A 23350-nucleotide genomic window follows, 5' to 3' on the forward strand; every position below is an offset into this window, starting at 1 on the left:
GTGTATGTGTATGTGTGGGTGTCTGCCCTACTAATAGAAACTAGACTCTATTAAGGAGGTATTTTCTTCTCACCCATCCTTGCCCTCTTCCTCTTGCTTCAAAGCAACAGTGACTGGCACCAGTAGAAACTCACACAGAATTTGCTGAATAAATAAACTCTGAAACCTGTTGTGAACCACTAGACCCATAATAACTTCAGCCAAGCATGCTTCATACCTGGGCCATGATAGCTTTAGCCACACCTATCTATGCACTGTGATTGCTTCCCTAAGCTGTACAACTGGGAAGAGGAAACTGAGTCCTTGAGGGGAGAATGAATGCCTCGGGGAAACAGGAGAATTTTGAGGTTTTGTTTTTTTTTTAGGAAAATGAAAAAAAAATATAGGCTTGCAAGCAGGCAGTGAACAGTGCTAACTACATATCTAATTATTTTTGAAAAGCAAGAGAGGTAATTATCAAACTTATCTTAAGCCATAAAAGATACCTTAGTTCACTGATTCCATCCATTCCCCTCCTACATTTCAGTATCACTTACTTTGGAAAACATCTAATCCATGTCATTATAAAGCTCTCTCATTGACAGTGCTTGTTGCTTTGTGCTTCATAAAAGAGTGAGGCGTCTTAAAATGAGGTGTCCTGGACTCAGCGAGCTCCCACAGTATCCCCCAACACACGATGTGCTCCTTAAGGTCAAAGCAATGTGAGAGGAAGTGTACTATTACCCCCACCCATAGGCAGGAGAAGCTGGCTGCTCTTGCCACCTTTGAAGTCATTCAGGATTCCAATGAACTAGCTAGCCGTCCTTTCTCCCTTCCTGCATATTGGGAAGCTTTGATTTAAGATAATGTCTGAGCAGAGAATCTTTGTTCAGCACTGTCATTTGACCTAGATTGTATGTTTTTATAGACTGAGCCAATTAGTTAAAGTGACTTTGACTATAATAGGGACCTGTGTCATTCCTCAATATTATTGCATTAGTCACTCTGGAACAGTTTCCGGCCTGTGTTTGTAACCTGGCTCTGTGCCTTCCTCACTCTGATATTTATATGATTTGTTGCTGTCCTATGAAATAATGACCTTCGAGTCCTTGAGAGTAAACCCTCTCTGATTTCCTTCATTTCAATGAGGCCTTGGTGCCAGATGAACAGTGTGAAATCCCCTTTGTTGTTCTAATTACGAATCAGGTTGTGTTGTTTGTGCCTTCCAGAGAAGGCTGGGCTGATGGTCCAAACTGTCCCTAGGGGATGGGATAAATCTGGACATGTCACTTCCCTTCTCTGGACTCTGTTTTCTTGCTCTATGGATTCATAGCTGTCATTTTGGCCCCTTTCAACTGTATAGTTCAGCAGCATCAAATACCTTTTTTGTTGTTGTTGTGCAACTATCTCCGTCATCCATCTCCACAATGTTTTTATCATCATAAACTGAAGCTTGATACCTATCCAATAAACGACTTCCTGTTTTCCTCTCCCCTGAGCCCCTGGAGCCCTCCATCCTACTATCCATCCACATGAATTTGCCTATTCTAACTACATCACCTAAGTGCAATTGTTGCCTTTTGTAAAAATTATTTTTGAATGTGCCATATTTAAATACATTTTGTTTGTTAGAGACAGCAAGAGTAAAAGAGAATTGGCACACTAGGGCCTCAGCCACTACAATCAAACTCCAGACATTTGTGCCTAGTGCACATGTGTGACCTTGCACTTGCATAACTTTTGTCTGTCTGGCTTATGTGGGATCTGGAGAGAGATCGAACAAAAGTCCTTAGGCTTCACAGGCAAGCACCTTAACCACTGAGCCATCTTCCCAGCCTTGTTAAAACTGTTTTTGTGATTGTGAACATTCTGATGGCCTTGTTGTACCTGTGGGGTTTTCCTTTGGTCTGTGCCTTTCCCTCTCTTTCTCTATTTCATTGTCATTCCTTGAAGCTGTCTCCGGTGGGCAGTATCTCTTTTTCTTTATAATTCTGTGTATCCCAGCTGTCATCTCCAGTGTAGATCTCCTTTGTATTTTCTTCTATTAATTCATATATAACTTTTGATTCTTTATAAAAGTATTATCATATTTAATGTTACAGCATGCTTAAGGGAAGCAATATTTCAACTTTTTTTTGAAGGCAGGATTCTGAAAAGGGTTAACTGATAAATGACTGCAGAAAGAGGGGCAGCCAAGAGAATGGAGGAGGAGTTGGCCAGAGAAGTCCTTCCAGGCTTGAAAACCATGGCAGGATTTACAAAAACTTAGAAACCGTCAGATAAAGTTAACAATTGCTGGCCCCTTTTTTATTTATTTATTTATTTTCTGATCATGGCCAATGTCACAAAGAGTAGGAAAGCCAGTTTCCTCAGTACCAAAAAATAGGAAGGACTATGTTGTAGAATGAAGTCACACTGACTCCTTCTCACTGATAAAGCATAAGTCAGGCAATTACTGACTGATACTCAGTATCAACTTCTTTCTAAAATCTGAACTGTTCAGAGCAGGCTGTCACAACATTTCAGAGAAGCTGTGTACAGTGTCAATACTTTAAACACAAACATGAGCACATAGACGTAGTTTCTGCCACAGAAGAAAAAAATGTATTTTATAAATTCTGCACAATGAAGTAAATTTTAAAATCATTTTGTCTCTCACATCTTCTTGCCAGCATCTTCATGTATTTTAATCCATGAACCAAGACTTCAAAGCATATTACAACAGAGATGCAGAACGTTAAAGATTTCTAAGAAAATTACAATGAATGAATTCGATTCAGTTGAAGGCATGATACACAAGCATTTGTGAAGATTTTAGAGTGCATGGTCATAGACAATGGGTCCTCTTTAAAATGGGAAAAATTAAAGTGCTTATCTCAAAGGGTGTTGTGACAACTAAATTAAATGTGTATGTAAATCGCCTGGCATTAATCCTAATCCCTTCTAACTCAAAGCTGGTATTCACAAAATAAAATAGCTATTGAGAAAATCTAGCCAATCACCCAGTGTTTAGGTTTAAAATTATAGTGGCTGCCAGTTTTGGTAATACCTGCTTTGTGATGGTTATATTATTTTTAGGTGCATGTCCAAATATGTGTTAATTCATGTGTTTTCAGTTGTCTAAGCTTGGGAAAGTCATAGGTCTTTGGCCTACACAGCCCAGAACCAGCAGCTGGCTTGCAAGCAGAAGCTCATGATGTGACTCTAAGAAAAGCATTCTGATTCCTTCCGTCCTCTTACCTACCACCATGAGTTCCTTCTTATTCCCGGGTTCTCATATTGCATGCTTGTCAGTCCTGCATCTGCCTTAGTCCTGTGGTTTTTTGTTAGCCCTCTCCAGTTTCTTTCTTACTACCCTACATTTTCCTCCCTCTTACTTTTTATTCCATTTAATTCTCAGCTGTCCTTTTCTACATTTGCATTTTCTCATATTCACATTTATTGTGCACCATATTCTGGCTAAGCCACTGACTGTAAAATGTTACCATCTCATAAGCAGGTTCATGATACCTATGAATCTCTAAAGTCCATCAGCCCAGTAATCATTCACCCGAAGTTATGTTGATGATGAGAGCACCACCCACAGTGTTAATAAGGCACATGTAAATTTTGAGAACAAAATAGTAGCATGTCTATGGATAGATGGTTTTTAAGATGAGTCAGATTTGCACTTGACCTCATAAACACACAACAATGTATACCACTCAAATTGCAAACAGATTTATCAAACTTCAGCATCGTGCAGCTTTGACAGTCCCAACAACTTCAGGAAGTTAGGTGACCCACAGGATATTATGCCTTTCACAGGGAAAAGGAAATGGATGATGAAAAGATACCTACTTGAATTAGGACTGTAGAGTGGTAGGTTGTGAGCCCTGGCTTCCTAATTTCATGGTACCTGCTTAATCACATGCCCACTGCTGCTCTCCATATCTTGGTTTCAGAAGTCCCAAAGAAACAAAATTCCTGCTGTTTCTTCAGGATGAGACTTGCAGCTCTCTGTCCAGGTGACCACTGAGCATCACAACCCTTTCCAGTCCCTGCTCCACATAGTCATCCTGGAAATTAATGGCAGGAGCCACCCAACAGAGATAGTAGCGTCACCAACTACCACCATAAAGGCCAGCATTATCACATGCCAACCTGAGTCATTCACATGGATTTGTTCATATACCCCACTGCAACATGAACATGTTGGAGTTAAGACATATCTTAGAGATTCAAGGAAAACAGAAGTGGAAACAACAAAATCAGGTTTCTAAATCCTTTCATCTTTAACCATCAGCCTTTCTGATGAACTAGTCTCAAAGCAACACTGAGCCGGTGGCATTACGGAAGTAAATCTCCACATTACAACCACCGCCTTGCTCCTTGTCCTCACTTCTGGGTCTTCTTTCTGTCCATGGCAGGTCACCATTCTCCCTCAAGGTGTAATAAAACGATCTTGTAAGGTCCTCTCATTTGCACTTGCAGATTGTTGGGGCATAATCATGAGATCACTGCAGAATTAGAGGGGTTATAATGGCAGGTACGTAAAAACATCCCATTAAAAAGAAGGGCTAGTGCAGAAACCATATCCATAAAGGGTAAAAAAAAAAAAAAAAAAAGAAAGAAAGAAAGAAAAAAAACATTTTCAAATATATAAATCCCCCCAGAAGCAACCCCAGAAAAAAAGTGCTAATTTTTAGGAAGAGAGAAAGGCTTACTTCTAAGTTCACTGTAAACTTTCCTTTTGGTATTGAGTTATTCTGCTCTGAAGCCTCCCAGGAGTACCAGCCTATAATTTTAATTATGTCCTGGCATTCTCATAAAGCAAACAGCCTGCTCAGGTAGTATTTATTACTGTTAGAAGGAACACTTATGAATATGCTTCACAAATTTCAGTGGCAGTGAGCTGCCATGGGTCTTTTCAAGGACAGAAAGGGTGTGTTGGAACACACACAGGAGAGAAGTTGCTCATTAAGGAAGGTTTGTTATCCAGGAACATATAATTAAGGTGACGGTCCCAGCTTCTATGACAGCCAATACTCGGGTAGTTGTTTGATTGCTGTGTGGGTCAGGGATCAGCTCCTGCTACAAGATGTAGGCACATTAGTGCGTTAGTGAACAGGTTAGGAAGTAAATTACAGCCGCCTTCCGCAAGCACATGACTGTCGGTCTTTACCGTTTTGTTTTTACTGTACACCAGCAGGACTGTGCCTTCTGAAGACTTCACATGACAGGTTAGGCATTTTATCCTTTGAGTAAACAGTAATCATGGTGTGAAGAAAGTAGGGCATTGGAGAATTTTTCCTATTCTTTGAGAATTCCACTCTTCCTTTTTAGTTTGCTCCAAGGGCTCATTGGGGATACATATATTAAGCCCTTTAAATAGTTCATAATAAATCTTTGTCTCGGGCTGATTCTGACAGTTTTTTAAAGAGTCTTTTAAGAGAGAATCCTCAATCATTTGTTAATCCGTGGGGTGATCTTCAGACTTCGAGGGAAAAAAAAACAGCCTGGGCTCTTGGGTAGTAAAAATACAATGTAAGGGAAAAAACATAAATATGGAAAATCCCAAGAATATCACTTTATTGAAATTACACATTCTGCATGTATCTAAATGCTTGCTTTTTTTCCCAAGAAGAGAGGAAAATAATTCTTAAAATAGAAAGAATTTTTATTGTTAATTTTATGCTTTCAAACTTACATATATCTAATATGACTTCAAGTTGTCTATAAGAGAATATTCTTTTTAAAATAAATTATTGTGATGAAAAGATTGTTTCTTCTTTGCCCTTTTACTCCTTTAAAGCCTCTGTTTTCCCTTATGCCATTTGTAACAACAATGCTATTTTACCTGATTGAGGAAAAACATTCTACTTTGAGAGGGAGGACTGGAGATATTGGTTATTATGAGTACCAAAAATGACAATGAAACTTTGAAAGATAAGACATAGCTTTCAGAATAAAACCTTCTTAGGTCTTTACCATTAATATGCTTACATATTTTAACTTCAACTCTAGATATGGTTTGTTTGTTGACAGCATTAGATGTTCATAATTTGAAAATATTACATGAATTGAACATACAGGATATTAGCACAAAAGAATCGCATACTACACTTACCAGGAGACAATAAGACCAATATTATCTCTTGTGTAAATAATTAACATTACTAATCATGGTAATACCTGCACACGATTTGTACAATGAGTTACAAGTATTTTAAAGTGTCTCTTCAGAAGAAAACCACACTTGATCTCAAGTGTTGTATGTGTAAATTATCGACTGTCTCAGGAAACTTCTTTGGGTTTATTTAGCTTTGCTTGTAACTGAAATGATTAAGGAAGAAACTAAGGAATTCAGGTCATTGCTTTGAGTCAAACATGCAGAGAAGTATTTCAACAGGGCCATTTTCTTCCATGTATATGATCTGAACCCATATGTCACTTCTGAGATGCAGCTTTTTGAGCTATTGGAAAATATTAAGAGTTTCCTAATGACATGCAAATGGAGTTTGTTAGCAATAAATGCAATAATACAATGGAGAAGTGGGCAAAGGACAGCCTGCTGTTATAGATGGATTCATTCTCAAGTAAGGTCAAATAATTGAAGACCCAAAACAAGGGCAGCCATAAATACCTGGAGCCCCTGCCGCTGAGGGGATTAACCACAAAACAATTATGAAGCATGTGCTGGGAACATCCAGCCCCCAGGAAACAAAAATAGGTGTGGTAGCAGAGTTAGAAATAGTCACTTGACATTATAACTTAGACAACTGACATCCAGAAGCCATCCTGCATAATGCTGTACTGGAAATGTATACACACAAATATGCCATTAGAAAGCTTTAGTTGAAGGGCTCCCCTGCCTCATGAAATGGGTAAAACGATAGTAATTAATAGCAACAAATTCTCTTTGCCCCAGTTTGACAAAAGGCTGTTCATACTCATTTCCCTCATGACCATTAGCAATAGCCTTTATCACTTTTAATTGAAGAAAGAAGGCAATTCTATGGCAAGTCTAACTGCAAGCTATGTAAATGGACTCGTTAAAAAAAATGACTACTTTTTATCCCCACCACTTGGGAAGGTTATGCATAGCCTAGAAGAAAATATACAAATGACCTAACATGGAGTTCAGATATGGAAATTCTACCCACACATACATTAGTGGACAAAGTAATAATGATGAAGCCCTGTCTTCCTTATAATAAAGCAGAGCAACTTGTAAAGATTAGCCTACTTAGGTATGAAGATGGAACAGTGGTCATTGAAACTTATTGAGATCATGAGACAAAGGAAAATTTGTTTAATTAAAGATGTCTAAAATAGGAACTCATTAGCAAAATAACAGATAAATGTAATTATTTTGTTATCTACTATTTCTAGCTTCTCTTAGATTATTACCACTAAATAATGCTACTAAGAATATTCTAAAATAAGTAACCCTCAATTCTTTATTAATGATGGATTTAATGCAATACTTCTAACTAAAACCTCAAATTCCTCCTACAGGAACAGATAAATAAATTAAGAGAAGATACAGCTTCAGAAGATATTTATAGAGACCTGCCAACCCACACTCATCTCTGTCTCCACAATGTACATGCATATGGGGAAATAAAAATTCACCATTGTACCAAGCCACATTCCTAAGACAATGAATTTGAAAAAGGCACAACCTCACACTAAATTGCACTTGAGTTCTTAGTTGTTACTTGCTTCTCGAACTCACTCCAGTGATAAAGCCCTGGCAATTCAGCATTCTCTCCATCAAGCTCACATAGCTCAGCCTGATTTAAACTCCCCTCTACATATTCCCTGTTGATCACAGCCTGCAACCTCCACAACCTGTTAGGTGTCCCATGAAACCTTCAGCTTCTAATGAAGAAGAAAAGCAGATAACCAAATAGAAATATAATATACCCATTCGACTTGAAACCTGAGTGCAATATATTTGGATCATACTACAAAAAAACATTCTTGACTTGAGACATGGCACAAGAGCCATGCATGAGGAGCACTTGCATAAGGAGCTGAGTTCAATCCCCAGCCAGTCTAACTGAAAAGTGGGGAGTTTCAAGTTCAATAAGACATGAATCCAGAGAAAAAGGTGAAAGAATGAAGGAGGATCCCTGACATCTTCCACATGCATATGTTTGGGAAGCATAAACATCCATTGTTTATCGGAAACATAAGATAATGAGATGTCATGAATTTTACCTATAGGTACTAGTTAGAAACAAACTCCCCTATTGTCACTATCTTCCCGCAAACCCCTCTCTTTCCCTCTCTGAAACTTCTGTCCAGGCCACATTCTGACCACTGATTCAGTACAGTGCTGTTGAGTGGTTACCACATTTTGCCCCACTGCCATGTTCAGATCATTTCCCTAACATATTTATTTCAGAACCGCCCTTAAGAATAGTAGGTAGCTTTCTTTCCCTGTTCTTAGCACCACTGTTCATCAGCATTCGTGTCCCTCTGCAGTGGCTTGGGTGCCTGCTATGTACACCTCTTACTACCAGGAAGCAGCCCGCCAGAATGGGAGTTCATAGCAGCAACGAGGCAGCAAGCTTCCATGGCTCCAGAATTTCCAACAGTGAAATCATCCTTTGATGTGCTCATACCTACCCAGCAACTGATATTGATGGATTTGTCACCATGCTTCATTTTCAAGATCCCAAATATTTGTTTAAAAAAATTGATGGGTTGGAGAAATGGCTTGGTGCAAAGCCTTGGGACACAGGTTCAATTCCCAAGTGCCCACATAAACTAGATGCACATGGTATTGCATTAGTCTGGAGTTCACTTGCACTGACTAGAGGTCCTGATATGCCCACCCCCTCTTTCTGTTTCTCACATACTTTTTCTTTCAAAAATAAATAACATATATACAAACTTGATAAAAATTATGAAGGAAAAAATGTATACATGTTTCTATTAAAAACTTTTTATATTTTTATCATTTATTTGCAGGCAGAGATAATGGGCATGCCAAGGTCTCTTGCCACTGTAAAAAAAAACTCCAGATACAAGGGCCAATTTGTGTATATGGCCTTACATGGGTACTGAGGAATTGAAACCAAGCCATCAGGTTTTGCAAGCAAGTACCTTTAATGGCTGAACCATCTCTCCAGCCCTATTAAAAACTTTAAAATATATCAATATCTCTGATTACCATAAACAGGCTTAAAAAGCAAAGAAATAGGAAAATGTCTGCAAGAAACATTATAAAAATTAATATATATATACATACATATATACACACACACACACATATATATATACATACACACACATATATATGTTATATATATATATATATATATATACATATATATTCATGTAATCATCATTCAAACTGTTAAGTAAACTCTTAAAAATCCAGTTAGAAAATACATGGTTCAGTGAAAAAAATCCAAATGACCAATAAATATGTATTAAAACTTAATTCGACCTCCTTATATGTAAGAATGCAATGAAACACGTAAGGTATTTCTACATATTATTTTTCAAGGAGATTCCAAAAAAGTATCTTCTCTGTACCTTGCAAAACTCATACTTCTCGTGAAATATAAACAAATACTTTAAGATGACTATCAATCATGGGTGATGGGCATATAAAATGATGCAGCACATGTCTGCAAATTAGCTTGTCTATACATAGTAAAAGCCCTGAAAATAGCTCATACCCTTTGAACTTTAGTACTCTTTTTTTTGTTGTTTTTGTTTTTGTTTTTAATTTTTTTATTTATTTATTTGAGAGTGACAGACACAGAGAGAAAGACAGATAGAGGGAGAGAGAGAGAATGGGCGCGCCAGGGCTTCCAGCCTCCGCTAACGAACTCCAGACGCGTGCACCCCCTTGTGCATCTGGCTAACTTGGGACCTGGGGAACCGAGCCTCGAACCGGGGTCCTTAGGCTTCACAGGCAAGCGCTTAACCGCTAAGCCATCTCTCCAGCCCTGAACTTTAGTACTCTTGCAAGAAACTACCCTAAGAAATGAAAACAAACCTAAAAGAAGATTAATGTCAAAGAAATGCAGCATTATGTAGGAGAATATTACATAACCTCTAGAAATGGTATATTTGGAAATGATGTGATGATTTGGAAAAAGATATTGTAATACCCTTTAAAAATGTTTCAAAGCTCATTTGAAACTAAAGTCAATAGAGTCTCAGTATCCACTTATTCCCTTAACTGTGTCTCAAAAAATTAAGAGCTATTTTTGATATCAGTTTCTTTCTCATTGCTAGAACAGATATACCCAACTAGAAGTAGCCCACAGAAAGACAGGGCTTATTTCAACTTAGTTTCAAGGGGAAGTCCACAACTGTGGGGACTCATGGCAGGAGCAGTGAGCTGGTATCACATCATCAAGTCAAGGAAGTAGAAAAGCTTCAAAAGTACTCAGCAGGGCTTGGACTGTAAGGCCTGCCCCCACTGACAGATATCCTGCAGGAAGACTCCCAAACTTCCCCAACAGCACCACCAACTTGGGATAAAGTATTCAAACATGTGAGTCTCTGGCTAAAGAGATGCCTTAGTAGCTAAGGTGCTTGCCTGCAAAGCCTAAGGACCCAGGTTTGATTCCCCAGTACTCACATAAGCCAGATGCACAAGGTGGCACAAACCTGGAAATGAATTAGTGTTGATACTGACTATATTTGAATGATAAGATTACTGGGGATTTCTTATTTCTCTTAGCATATTTTCAGGTTTTCCCATGATCACAGAATTACATATGTGGTTATGTAAACATGAACATGCCCAGAAATCACTTAACAATGCTGCTATTTGCTAGCTTCCCCATGTCACCACTCAGCTGTCCTGCCATCCTTCCCTGTCCCCCAGCTTATCACCCACCTTCAGCAGCCCTCATTGCAGTGGCTCTCTTGTTTTCATTGTGCATCTCTGAACAACACAGAACGCATACTATTAGAGAACAATGTAAAATACCACTCTCAAATTTAGGCCATGGGACTTCTAGCTGCTATACAACCTTAGAGCTGATTTGCTCTTGATTCTGATGGGTTTCCCAAATGGGATATCCCCTGGCTTTTTTCACTAAAAGCCTCCCTCGTCTCCTATTTCCTTAATCTCACCAAACAACCTTTACTTGACAGAAAGGTGCTACACACTATTCCCCAAACATTCCTGTCTCTCCCTCTAGCCCCCTTTTTCTTTCTCCCATCCCAGAAGATTGCTTCTCTTTCTTTGTAACTGATTAAATATCCCTTAGGGTTTAAATTCTTCAATTCACATTTCCAGCAAGGACACGCTAAGCTCTGCTGGCTCTATCAGTAAGCATACTCGGGTCTCTATTTTCATCACCAAGATTTGCCAGAGAAAAGTACTGCTTAACTCTTTCCTCACTGTTCTATGGAAGCTTCCCTCTCTGGAGATCCCTAGTGGAAATATGCGAGGGGCTGTTGGGTGCTACTAGCCCTTCCTTTGGGTCCTAAAAAGTAAGTCCTGTCCTGAAAACAAATACTTTATTAGAATTTTGGTCATGTGTTCAAAATGCTCCTTAAGGTTGGGAGATGGCTTAGGTTTAAGGCACTTATTGGAAAATCTGGTCTGGATTCCATTCCCCAGTACCCACATAAAGTCAGATGCACAAAGTGACACATCCATCTGGAGTTTGTTGCAAGTGGCAAGACTTGCATGCCTATAGTCATTCTCTTCCTGCTCCACCTTCTCCTTTTACTACTCCTCCTCCTTCACTCTGTCTCTTTTCCTTTTTCTTTCTCCCCATAATTAAATAAGTAATATACTTTTTTAAAATCTAGCACTCCTACAATTTCACTGTCAGAATTACATATGAATCCATGTATATTCACAAAGCAATTTTCTGTAAAGCCCTTGACCAATTTGGACTCATAAATTTACAATGTGAACCATGATTATGGAGATATACATGGCACCTTTACCAGATATCCATATGGCTCTTGAAAATGTGCCCCCACAACTACTTACTGGACACTTTATTCTGCATTGCTCTTTTGTATAATCCAAATACTACCTGAAATTACTACTTAGTTGTGATTCTTCCCCAAAATACTAGCACTGGAATGAATAGCCCCACCATTGTAAGACACTCAATAAGTGTTTAATTTTAAATACTGGAACAAAGAATCAGTGAGCTATACTAAAATATTCGATGTGTGCATATATATGTATTTAAAATACTAATATTATCTTTTAGGGCCATATGCTAAGCAAGGACAAAAATTCCAAGGACAGGCAGATCAACCTTTTCTCTTATTTTTTTTTTAAATTTTTTGTTCATTATTTATTTATTTATTTGAGAGCGACAGACATAGAGAGAAAGGTAGATAGAGGGAGAGAGAGAGAATGTCGCTCCAGGGCCTCCAGCCACTGCAAACGAACTCCAGACGCGTGCGCCCCCTTGTGCATCTGCCTAACGTGGGACCTGGGGAACCGAGCCTTGAACCGGGGTCCTTAGGCTTCACAGGCAAGCGCTTAACCGCTAAGCCATCTCTCCAGCCCCCAGATCAACCTTTAAAAACTTAAAAATTGTACTCTTAATCCACAGGCTTGCTGGAAGAAGCTTGATTCACTGCCTGATTTCCTACCCAGTATGATATAGCTGCCTCCCCCCTCCACCAATTACATGCTACTGTTGTAGTGACTAGTAAAGCTTTAAGGCAAAGAAAGGCAGAATGCCTCTGTGTTTGTAACTGCCTCTATGAGCAGACTCTTCTGTGTAACTCCACTTTATAATATAGCATGGGGACATCTATGCCTAAAATGGAGTCTTGGACAAATGCTTAGAAAATAAACATGGCAGTTCAACTGGATACTGGTTACCAGTTACCACCCTGGAGACAGGCTGCATGGAAGATTCATGTATATAAAATAGTATATTAAAGTAAACTTACAAAAGCAAAGAGCAATCATTGCAACCATCATTTTTTTTCCTTCTTCTTTGGGATTCTAATTTTAAAGGCATTAAAGGAGACAGCTGCTCATGCTGTGATATGCGCTAAACAGCCTGAAGGATGGAAAAAAATATATTTGTAGCTCATAATAACTATTGACCTTTCTGATATACAATGTTCTCTGTGTTAGCTATTCGGTTCTATCAACAGTGAAGATTGAACATGACTTTTTAATAGAAAACATGGGGTTTTGAGCTGCCTTCACAAAGGTGTTTATGTATTATTTTGTATTGACTACAAAGACTGAGTCCAGATGCCCTTTGTCTGATATCATGTGTTGGAAAGGTGGGGGGGAGTAAAGAAAATATAAAGAAAAGGAAGGGGAGAAATATAGGAACAAAACAGAAAGAGGAACAAGCCTCCACGTTACTGCAAGTGTTTTATATGAAGAATTGGCTCGTAACCTCTTTATAGTAGTGATAAAAGCCTCGCCACACTCGATCCCAGTCACAATATTGGTAATGGAATCCACGCTGCATCCCGGGAGGACATGCTATATTTTTCTTCCAGAACAGATCCCTCAAGTGGCAGCATTTACAGGGAGTTTCCAGTAAGATTTAAGACCCTGGCTTGCAGACTTCACATGGTGCCTCCTTGGAGCTGCTGCAGCGTGAGTCACATTGGCTATCACAGACCCTCGGAGGCCAGCTTCAGAATACCCAGCTTTCTCTGCGAACTTTCCTGTCACTTAGGAGTTGTGTGTAGAAACACCCACTGCTAGCAGCTTGACTCTGACACTGCATATATTTCCCCAGAGTGGTATCATCCAAAAACCAACCACAGAGCAGCAGGTGAACTCCGCACACTCTAGGGCCCCTCCAAGGAGAGCCTTGCCATCAGCATCCCTGCCAGGCACAGGAAACCTGAGAGGCAAGCTGGGTGTGGTGACCTCATCCAGACAGGATGCTCGGCAGGGACTGAGTGGATCCTCACAGGCTGCACAGGTTGGCAGACTACTGGCATATTTTCCTCCTTTTGGACAGATTATTTTTAATGTTTCTTTGTAAAGAGCTTATTACATCATTGCTGAACCACAGTTATATTTCACAGCTCTGCTCTAGAGTTTCCACTAATGATTCGCAAGTTTTTAAACAAAGCCAAAAACTCACAACTGGGTGGGAGCAGGAGTGTTATCCCTAATGAGACTGAAATAAATGGGGATGTTTTTGTGTGTGTGTGCCCCATTCCAGCACAAGCACCAAAGCTGCCAGTCTGATTGCTGAGTACACTGCCTGTAAAGGTAGGACAGCCAGGACACAGGGTAGGGAGGCCCTCCTGGCCATGCCACCAGGGCCATTGATCCCACTGTGGCTCTAAGGGCACTGTACTGGCACAGGGCAAAGAATGGTCAATGGAATGTAAACCAACTCTCAAAAGACACAAAAAGAATGCTCCAATCCTTCTTTTTTTTTTTTTTTTTTTTTTTGGTTTTTCAAGGTAAGGTCTCACTGTGGTCCAGGCTGACCTGGAATTAACTCTGTAGTCCCAGGGTGGCCTTGAACTCATGGTGATCCTCCTACCTCTGCCTCCCGAGTGCTGGGATTAAAGGCATGCGCCAACATGCCCGGCTTTCCAATCCTTTTTAACTACCAAGCCCTCCAGGGAGAGACACACACACACCCCTTCAAAAACGAAAATGCTCTGGGACAAGATACTGTGTACTGTGAGAAGAGTGGCAGAAGTCAAGTGGCTAATTCTAGAAAGAAAGCATCTGAAAGTCACCTTATTCAACACACGTAACTAAATACTTGCTTTCATCAGACACAATCCGAGACAGTTGGGATGGATGGGGAGTCTACATGAGAGCATGAAGAAAGAGTAACAACAACTGAGCACAGTAGCACAAGCCTTTAGTCCCAGCACGAGGAGGCTGAGGTGAGAGGATCGCTGTGAGGTCAAGACCAGCCGGGGCTAGTGAGACCCCACCTCACACAACAAAGAGGCCACCCTAAGACTACATAGTGAATTCCAGGTCAGCCTGAGCCAGAGTAAAATCCTAACTTGAAAAATAAACAAACAAAAAATAAAAGAACAAAAAAGAAAGAGAGAAAGAAGGGGAGAGGGAGGAAAGGGAAAGGAAGGGAAGGGAAGAAAAACAAGATAAAGAAGGCACCATTCCTGCCTCTGGACATCTCCCAGTCTTACAGATGGAACTGTCAATACCATGCTTTACCCACGCAGACTGAGCACTGACTAGGAAATACAGACCCTCCTTACAAACATCAGTATTGCAGGTGATATGTGAATTTGCCAGTATTGAATCACTGGGACAAGCATTACTTTCACAATCACACAAGTGTTACCCATGTGAATAGTTGTCACATATCAAAACAAACTATGATTGTTCCAGAAAGAGACTTTACATGGATGTTATACAAGTTACTTATCCTGACATAGCAAAGTACCACCAGATATTGATAGCTTCAAAGATATTTCACAGAATGTCTGTGAGCAGCAATCTGGGTAGCTCTGGCTCTGGTTGTCAGGAAGCTGCAGTCGGGAGGCATTTGCAGGCTTGGGTGAGTGTGAGAAGAGAGGAGCAGGATAGTCCACTTCTAAGTTCACTGATGCAACTGTCAGTAGGAAGTGTCAGTTCCTGACTACCTCAACCTTTCCACAAGGAACTGCTTCAGTGTCATAACTCAACCATCTGGCTTTCATCACAATGACCCAGAAGAGAACAAGGAGGGAGCAACTAGCCATGTGCCTCAGTTCTACCACGTGCCATTTATTGGACCTCACCATGGCCAGCCCACTCACTGAGGTGACAGGAAGCAGTTCCACCTCTTGGAAGGAGGAGTTTTAAAGAATTTGTGGCATGTTAAACTACCACACATATCTGGGATAGACATAAAAATCCACCAGGATAATTTGTGTGACAAAAATATTCTTGCTTGATCTGCTATACATAGACAGATGTGTATGATCTATATATCATACCCAAAGCCAAGATCCTGTGTGTGTGTGTGTGTGTGTGTGTGTGTGTGTGTGTGTGTGTGTGCATGTGTGTAGGTGTAGGTGTAGGTATACACACACATTTAACAACCCAAGCTGGGAACTGAAAGAATCAAAGTTAGACTTCTGTTACCCATGCTCCCCCTCATATGTAGTATGAGATTAAGTGGAGATTAAAAAGTAAGTATATACCTGCTGTAAGAAAAGCACACTGTCAACATCATGACCTTTAAAGTCAGAAAAATACTTGTCGTGTTTCTGCTCTGCCGCTGGCTAGCTGAGAGATCCTGAGCAACATACTGATTCTTTATATATTATACTACCTTTTATTGTTTTGCATTAATCAGTACATACTAGGTTATGCTGCAACTTAAAAACTCTAACCCTCAAATTACAAGAGTTATTTGTATCTAAAAGGATAACCATGGGTTCTACTCCATGTGTCTCCTAAAACTTGGATTGGTAGAATAGCTGCAGTCTAAAAGTCCACAGCAACATGGCAGAGGGAAAGAGAAAGCCAACATCATAACTGGGGTTTGAAAATTCCACCTGCAAGTTACATGTGGTTTTTGTGCTATTCCATTGGTTAAAGCAAGTCATACAAGCATCCTCAACTCCAAGTGGCCATAGAAGTATAGTCCTATCAGTTAAAAAAAAATGTTTTAAAGAATTTGAATGGAGGCACTCTGTATGGGTGACCAAACCACTCCCAGGATCCATGAAACTGTTAACTGAAAATCCCCTTGTGAAGGGTAGGCTATGCATTGTTGTCAAAAGTCCCCCAAACAGTGTGAGCTATTGTTACTGCTATTGGCTGCCCATCAAAACTACATGGTTAGATTATACCTTACTGCTGAAGACACCACATGCTGTGGTCACAGGCCATGGAGAAATCAAGCTGGAACTGAGAATCTTCCTCCCTCCTAGCTAATTTTCCTCATGTGTGTGTGTGTGTGTGCCACAGACAACCTTGAATGTCATTCCTCAGGCACTATCCACCTTTCACTTCTCATTGGCCTAGAACTTACCAAGTAAACTAGATTGGCTAGCTATAAAGCCCCAGGGACCCACCTGTATCCACCTTCCCAGTGCTGGGATTACGGGCTCATTATCAGGCCTGGCACTTTTATGTAGGTTCTGGGTATCAAATTTAGATTCTCATAATTATAAGGCAAGCATTTGGCCCACTGAGCTATCTCCCCAACCTCTAGCTAGACTTCATAATTCCAGTAGGTGCTGTTGGAGGAGAAATGCCATCAACAGTCTTACTCAGCTATACACCCTGGGTGCTACACTACCAACCTGGTTGGCAAGATGTGCCCATTTGTGCAGTACTGGCATAGCTGTTATGGGGGTAACCAAGTGTTTTCTGACTGGATTTAAGTTCCCATTCCACAGGAGGGGAATTATACTATAAACCTGGCCACAAGGATGGCAAGAATGGGGAAGCTACTACTATTGTCTTGCCAAATGGACATGATGGGGCTGTCAAAAATATATGATTATGCCCACAGATTAGTGCTTCTGTCAGCTTTGGTAAGAAAAGCCTCTTTGGGTAGGGACTGGTGAAGAAACTTATAACTGGCCAAAGTGCCAAGGATAAGTGATGATTGAATTGGCCGCCCTAAATAAGACATCTACGTTGCCCCCTCCAAGTGTAGGGACCGTAACAGAAGAGGAAACAGGAATGATATAAGAACTGAAGGAAGAAATAGAATATTCCAGAATGCTGTCCTCCTGGCGTGGCATGGCTATTGTACTCTTGAACTCTCAGCAGCTATGATCACCTACCTGCACACAACCTGCACAAGGTTGGACTCATCAGTCGACATTCTCTCACCTACCTGCACACAACCTGCACAAGGTTGGACTCATCAGTCGACATTCTCTCATGGAGATAGTGGGCTTATGCAGCCTTGCCTTTCCCTGAGAGTTGATAGGCAGTTAAAGTTTGGTGGGCGAGAGATTAATTTTCTTCAGTGATAAAGTCACTGGCATATTGTCCATGCGCCTATAAATAATCCCCCACCCAGGCTACTGTAAACAAATACTAATTAAACTCGCTGAATCAAAAATTTTAATGTTGTTTTATAAATTACTAATGCATAACAACCCATATATAGATAGATTTCACTGTGAAATTCCCATATACCCATACTGTTCTTCCTTAACTTCTTTTCTCCCTCCTTTTCCCTAGCCCTCTTACTTTCCCCTAATAGTACCTCTACTACTTAAAAAGGAAACTTTTGTAAGAAAAAAGAACACAATTTCTCAATTCTCACTGTACACATACTCATCCTAAAGTCTTGAGATACATTCATTTCCAACAAAACCAATAGCATGTAACTGTGAAACAATTGGCCTTACCAAATGAGTTATAAAATGAAATAACACAACCTTTGTCTTGTGAAAGTTATGTTAGATATTGGCACTTTGATTTGTCCAATGGTCTGAGAACACCTCAAAAGATCTGAAAAGATCCACTCCCAGAATAAAGTAGGAACAAGTCTATAGTCACCTCTTCAGGTCCACAGTTTCAGCAGCAGCAGATCCAACTAAACTACTGATATTTTTTTTCTTAGTTGCATCTTTATGAATGTGTGCATAATCTTTCCTTACCATCAGGCCCTAAACAAAACAGAAGCTGTTAATGTAGCATTCCCATTGTATTACTATTATTAGTAATGCATGTATCAATATAAGAAACATTTTAATTTTGGCCACAAATTGTGTAAATTTTGTAAAACATGCAAAAACTACCATTCAAAGAAGCAAATTATATATAGTAAAAAGGAGAGGGCTAGAGAGATGTCTTAGCAGTTAAGGTTCTTGCTTGCAATATCTAACAATGCATGTTCAATTCCCCAGGACCCACATAAAATCAGATGCACAAAGTGGTATATGCATCTGGAGTTTGTGTGCAGTGGCTAGAGGCCCTGGCACATTCATATTTATATTCTCATTCTCAATCTCTCTCTCCTCTCCTTAAAAATAAATATTAAAGAAAAAAAATATTTTTTTAAAAAGTTGAAAGCCAGGCATGGTGGTCCAGCAGGCTGTGAATTCAAGCACTGGAGAGGCAGAGGTAGAAGGATCACCATGAGTTCAAGACCAGCCTGGGGCTTAGAGTGACTTTCAGGTCAGCCTTACTAAAGTGAGACCCTACCTCAAAACAGCAACAACACAACAATTAAAAAGTTGAGACTCGGGCTGGAGAGATGGCTTAGCGGTTAAGGAATTTGCCTGCAAAGCCAAATGACCCTGGTTCAATTACCCAGAACCCACGTAAGCCAGATGCACAAGGGGGCGCATGGCATCTGGAGGTCGTTTGCAGTAGCTGGAGTCCCTGATGTGCCCATTCTCTCTCTCTCTCCCTCTCTCTTTCTCTCTCTCTCTCTCCCCCTCCCTCCCTCCCTCCCTCTGACCCTCTCTCTTTTTGTTCTGTCTCTCAAATAAATATTTTTTTTTAAAGTTAAAACTCTTGAGACTCAGTGAAAGAGAGTACTGTGTATTTGTTTATTTAGCTTTCATCACGTGGGTCTTGTTTTGTTTTTCATCTCCTAGTTTATAATGCATAGGTCAAAACTGGGCTTGGGGCTAGAGACAGCTCAGTGGTTAAAGGCACTTATTTGCAAAGCCTGTGGCCCAGGTTTGATTTCTCAGTATCCACATAAGCCAGATGCACAAAGTGGATCATGTGTCTGGAGTTAGTTGGGAGTGGCAAGAGGCCCTTATGCACCCAGTTCTTTGTCTCTCTTTTCTCACATAAATGAAAATATTTTTAATAAAACTGAGCATTTCTAAGATTTGCCCACTTAATTTATCCTTACCACAGATTTTCCTCTATGATTCTTGCAATCCCCAGCTTCTTATCAGACCAGTCTCTAAAAGTTGGCTGAAAAGTACTTCCTATCTAGAAGACTCTCAAGTATTTTTTAGACATATTAATGGAGCAATTGTCTCTAGACAGCATAGTTCCCACACAGACTTTTCTCACTTCTCTGTCCCTCTTCCACACACCTCTCCTCTCCTCAACAGCACAAGCTCACCACCATGGCCAAGTCACCATGTCTCCCAGCCCCAGCGAAGTGCTCATCTGTCTCTCACCTGACAGTAGAAAGCTGCTCTTCTTCCTTACCTATCACAGTGTAGACACATTGTCTTTTCTGAAGAGAGACACCATTGTCACAGCTGAGATAAACCAATGAATCTTCTAGGCCCATGGGGAAGCATGGTCATGGTGGGTGGGCTATGAGGAAAATTTTTATCTGTCCCTTGGAAAGGGACAGCATGGTAGATGACTTCTGTCCCTGTCTTCAGAACTAGGAAGCCATAACCAGGTAAGACAGAAATCATGGTCAAAAATCAAGTTCTTCTACTTCTCACTGACTCCTCAGACCCCTTTGCTCTCGCAATAAAATTTGACCAACAATTTAGATTTTAAATCCAAGTTTCAATGGGGCAGCACCTGACCTTAGCATTCCTTTCACACCAGTTTCCCCGGTGTGATAACTGCTGCCCTGCATGTTGAGGCAGTTATTACCGTAGCACATGGTGGAGTGCTACTCATGTACAGCTGTGTGTTCACCCGGCTGGAAGTGCCCGTGCTGCGGCTCTCCTGTAAACTGCAAGTGTTTGACTGTGCTGTTTCTATACTGAAAACAGTAATGCTTTCTCATGGTACTCAAATTAGCCTCCCTCCTGCAGCTAGGTGAGTCCTTCTTGACTGGGTCAGGATAGCCAGAACCCAAAACCCTAAATCATATTTCACTTCTCTAGCATGTTTCAGTTTTTTACCTCAGCTGCTGCAAAAAGGATCTTGCTGAACAGAACTGAATTTTTAAGGCTGAGTTTGTGGTGTGGTTTCTGATGGCTTCGTGTTAGTTCAAGTCTCTGAGGACCACTGCCAATAAATGTAGAAGGGACAACCACAGATTGGCATACTTTTCCATTTCCACTAGGATGAAAAACTGCTATAAATTAAGTCTAACCTTAAATGTATAATCTGTCCTTGGAAGGAAAAAAAAAAAAAGAAAGGATATAGCATCCTCAAGCTCTCGGCATCCCTTACGAGAAAAAATTGGTTCTAAGGGTCTCTGATCTTGTGTTTTAGTAAAATAGAACTGCACGGCTGACTGACAGTTCTGATCTAAAGCATTTACGTTTAAGTTTTGATCTCCCTGCTTTTGATTAAAACTAATGAGCTCATTTAATTCAAAATGGGAATCTCTGATAAGAGAAATAAGGTTGATGTGATTGGATTAGAGGGGCAAATTAAACTCTTAGAGCAGAAGTTTGTGCTTATATAGTGTATTAAAAAGCTGTTGGCGTATTATGGCGTGTTAGATGATGAGAAAAATTTCATAGTAATTCATATTTAATCAGAAGAAATGAAAGTACTAAATATAACATGGCTCTGCTTTTCCCTCGAGTGATAAAAAGCTGTACATTTAAAATGACATCACATCCATACTCTCTAAAAAAAAAAAAAATCCTTAAGAGAGAGATGCAAGAAAGGGACACTACTCAATGGTCTGAGCAGCCCAGAGAGAAATGCCATCAGTGTATGTAAGCAAAGCCTGATTAAGACAAGGACACAAGAAAAGCCCCAGACCCCAAGAGCACGGTCTGTCACTGGAATGGTTCTCATCCTCATCCTCTGAGCCACCTTGAACATAAAGACAGACCAATTACTTTCAAATGTATGGATTACATGTTGTAATTCAACATTCAGCTTTAATCTGGGTCCACCTACACAATTCTTACATCTCTTTACTTCATGTAGTTTTTTTTACTTCCATTCCAGAAAAGAAATATTGACTGAGACTGGTCAAATGAAATCCAGTTTATTGTTGGACTTAATTTTTTATTTCAAATAAAAACTTTAAAAATAATTAGAACAGAGTATTCCTTGGGTTTAAGCTCCCCTCCCCATTAATTTATTTGAAGAAAAAAAAGGCTTAAGCTTATAAAATATCTTAGAAGCTTGTTTGAAAAGAAAATCAACTTATGTTGTCCCCTGGCCTGCTTTGTATAAAGTTTAGGTCAACTTCAAGTTTCATAAATCAAAACATATCCTGCTTAGTCTAAAGTCATATAACAAGCAAAGGCAACTTCTTAAGAGAGGCAACACTTCACATTAAAAGCAGAGAAATAAAAAGACTCCTGTTTGGGTGAGAGCTGGGTACAAGACACTCTCGTGACAGGAGCGGAAGGAAAATAGGTTTTCTTCATGTATACCCCATCCGCTGCTTCGGCTCCCCACCGAGAAGAGCCGCCTCTGTGCAGAGCAGAGAGCATAGGGCCTTAGCCTTCACCACAGAGTCCCTGTCTGTGGGTCAGTTGATCCCATCAGCATCCAGGCCCATGACACTCCTCTCTCTCCATGAATACCAGCCAAGCCTCAAAGGAAGCTGCAATTATTTACTATTAGACCCCACTTAGGGAGCTGCAGCAAATTAAAAGACCTGAAAAGCTCTTGCTAGAAACTGGAAAGGAGTTACTTTAGAAACATTAATTTTTCTTCTTTATTTTCTGCAAAGTAAACATTTTCTAAATGAGGTAAATTGATTACTACACTCTTAGCACCCATCAGTCATTTATTTTTAGTGAACTCAAGGGTTGCACCTGAGCAGTAGCTGTGAGGGGCTGTATAGAGATCTAAATCACGTGTGTATGTATTTTTGTATTCCTCAGTGGAGTCAACCAGCCCCAGCTTGCTAACCACTGACAACACCCTTGAGCGCTCCTTTTTCATCCGAATGAAATCTACTCTGACCAAACGCGGCGTGCACATCAAATCATCAGGATATAAGGTAAGCTGGGTTCTGGCAGGGGACATTTCTATCTCAGGCCAATCCTAAGTAATTTGCATTGAGTTTTCCAGCAGCTTTGGGTCTATATAATTAATACATGTGACCTTCAGCAGCCCGTAGCATAGGTCCCTAGCCATTCTGTCTCTATGGGGTCATCTTCATACCTCCTCCTCATCACCACAGACAGTGGTGCAGGTGCACTGAATGCCCAAGGTCATATCTTTTCTTAGAACTCCAGTGAAAAAACACACCAAGGGTCTCAGCACCTGCTAGAAATTCACATTGATGGAGAAGGTGAGCCAAATTCATATCAGCCCTTCAAATGAATGATCTAGCACTACTCCTCATGAGAGTTCCTCTTCCCTCACTTTCCCCTTCAGATTTCCTCTTTCTCTGGAAATGCTGCCCAGTGTAAGTACGCTGTGGCCACTTTGGAATTACAAGTAGAGAACAATAACTCATACTCTAGTACACACAGACTATGCAAAATATAAGGTGTACATATTTTCCTCACAAGCAGAGACCAGGTCTTGAGTGATAATCTACATTATTATCCTTTTAAGATGAAAGATATAAAAGCTTTCTAATCTCAAGAAATTCCAATATTCCAGTTACTATAGCAACATAAATTAAGACCTAGGAAATTT

The 23350-nt window shown here is 40.2% G+C and overlaps 1 protein-coding gene across 10 annotated transcripts in view; it reads left to right on the plus strand.

Annotated features, from left to right (window-relative positions):
* Npas3 (neuronal PAS domain protein 3) overlaps positions 1–23350 on the plus strand; it is an 895400-nt gene that overhangs the window by 803378 nt on the left and 68672 nt on the right. For all 10 annotated transcript variants that reach the window (XM_045154346.1, XM_045154347.1, XM_045154348.1 and 7 more), the window contains one exon: positions 22585–22703. In XM_045154346.1, coding sequence (XP_045010281.1) covers positions 22585–22703 — 119 coding nt within the window. The remainder of the gene's footprint in view (positions 1–22584; positions 22704–23350) is intronic.

The sequence above is a fragment of the Jaculus jaculus genome, chromosome 7, assembly GCF_020740685.1.
Source record: "Jaculus jaculus isolate mJacJac1 chromosome 7, mJacJac1.mat.Y.cur, whole genome shotgun sequence".
NCBI classification, from domain to species: domain Eukaryota; kingdom Metazoa; phylum Chordata; class Mammalia; order Rodentia; family Dipodidae; genus Jaculus; species Jaculus jaculus.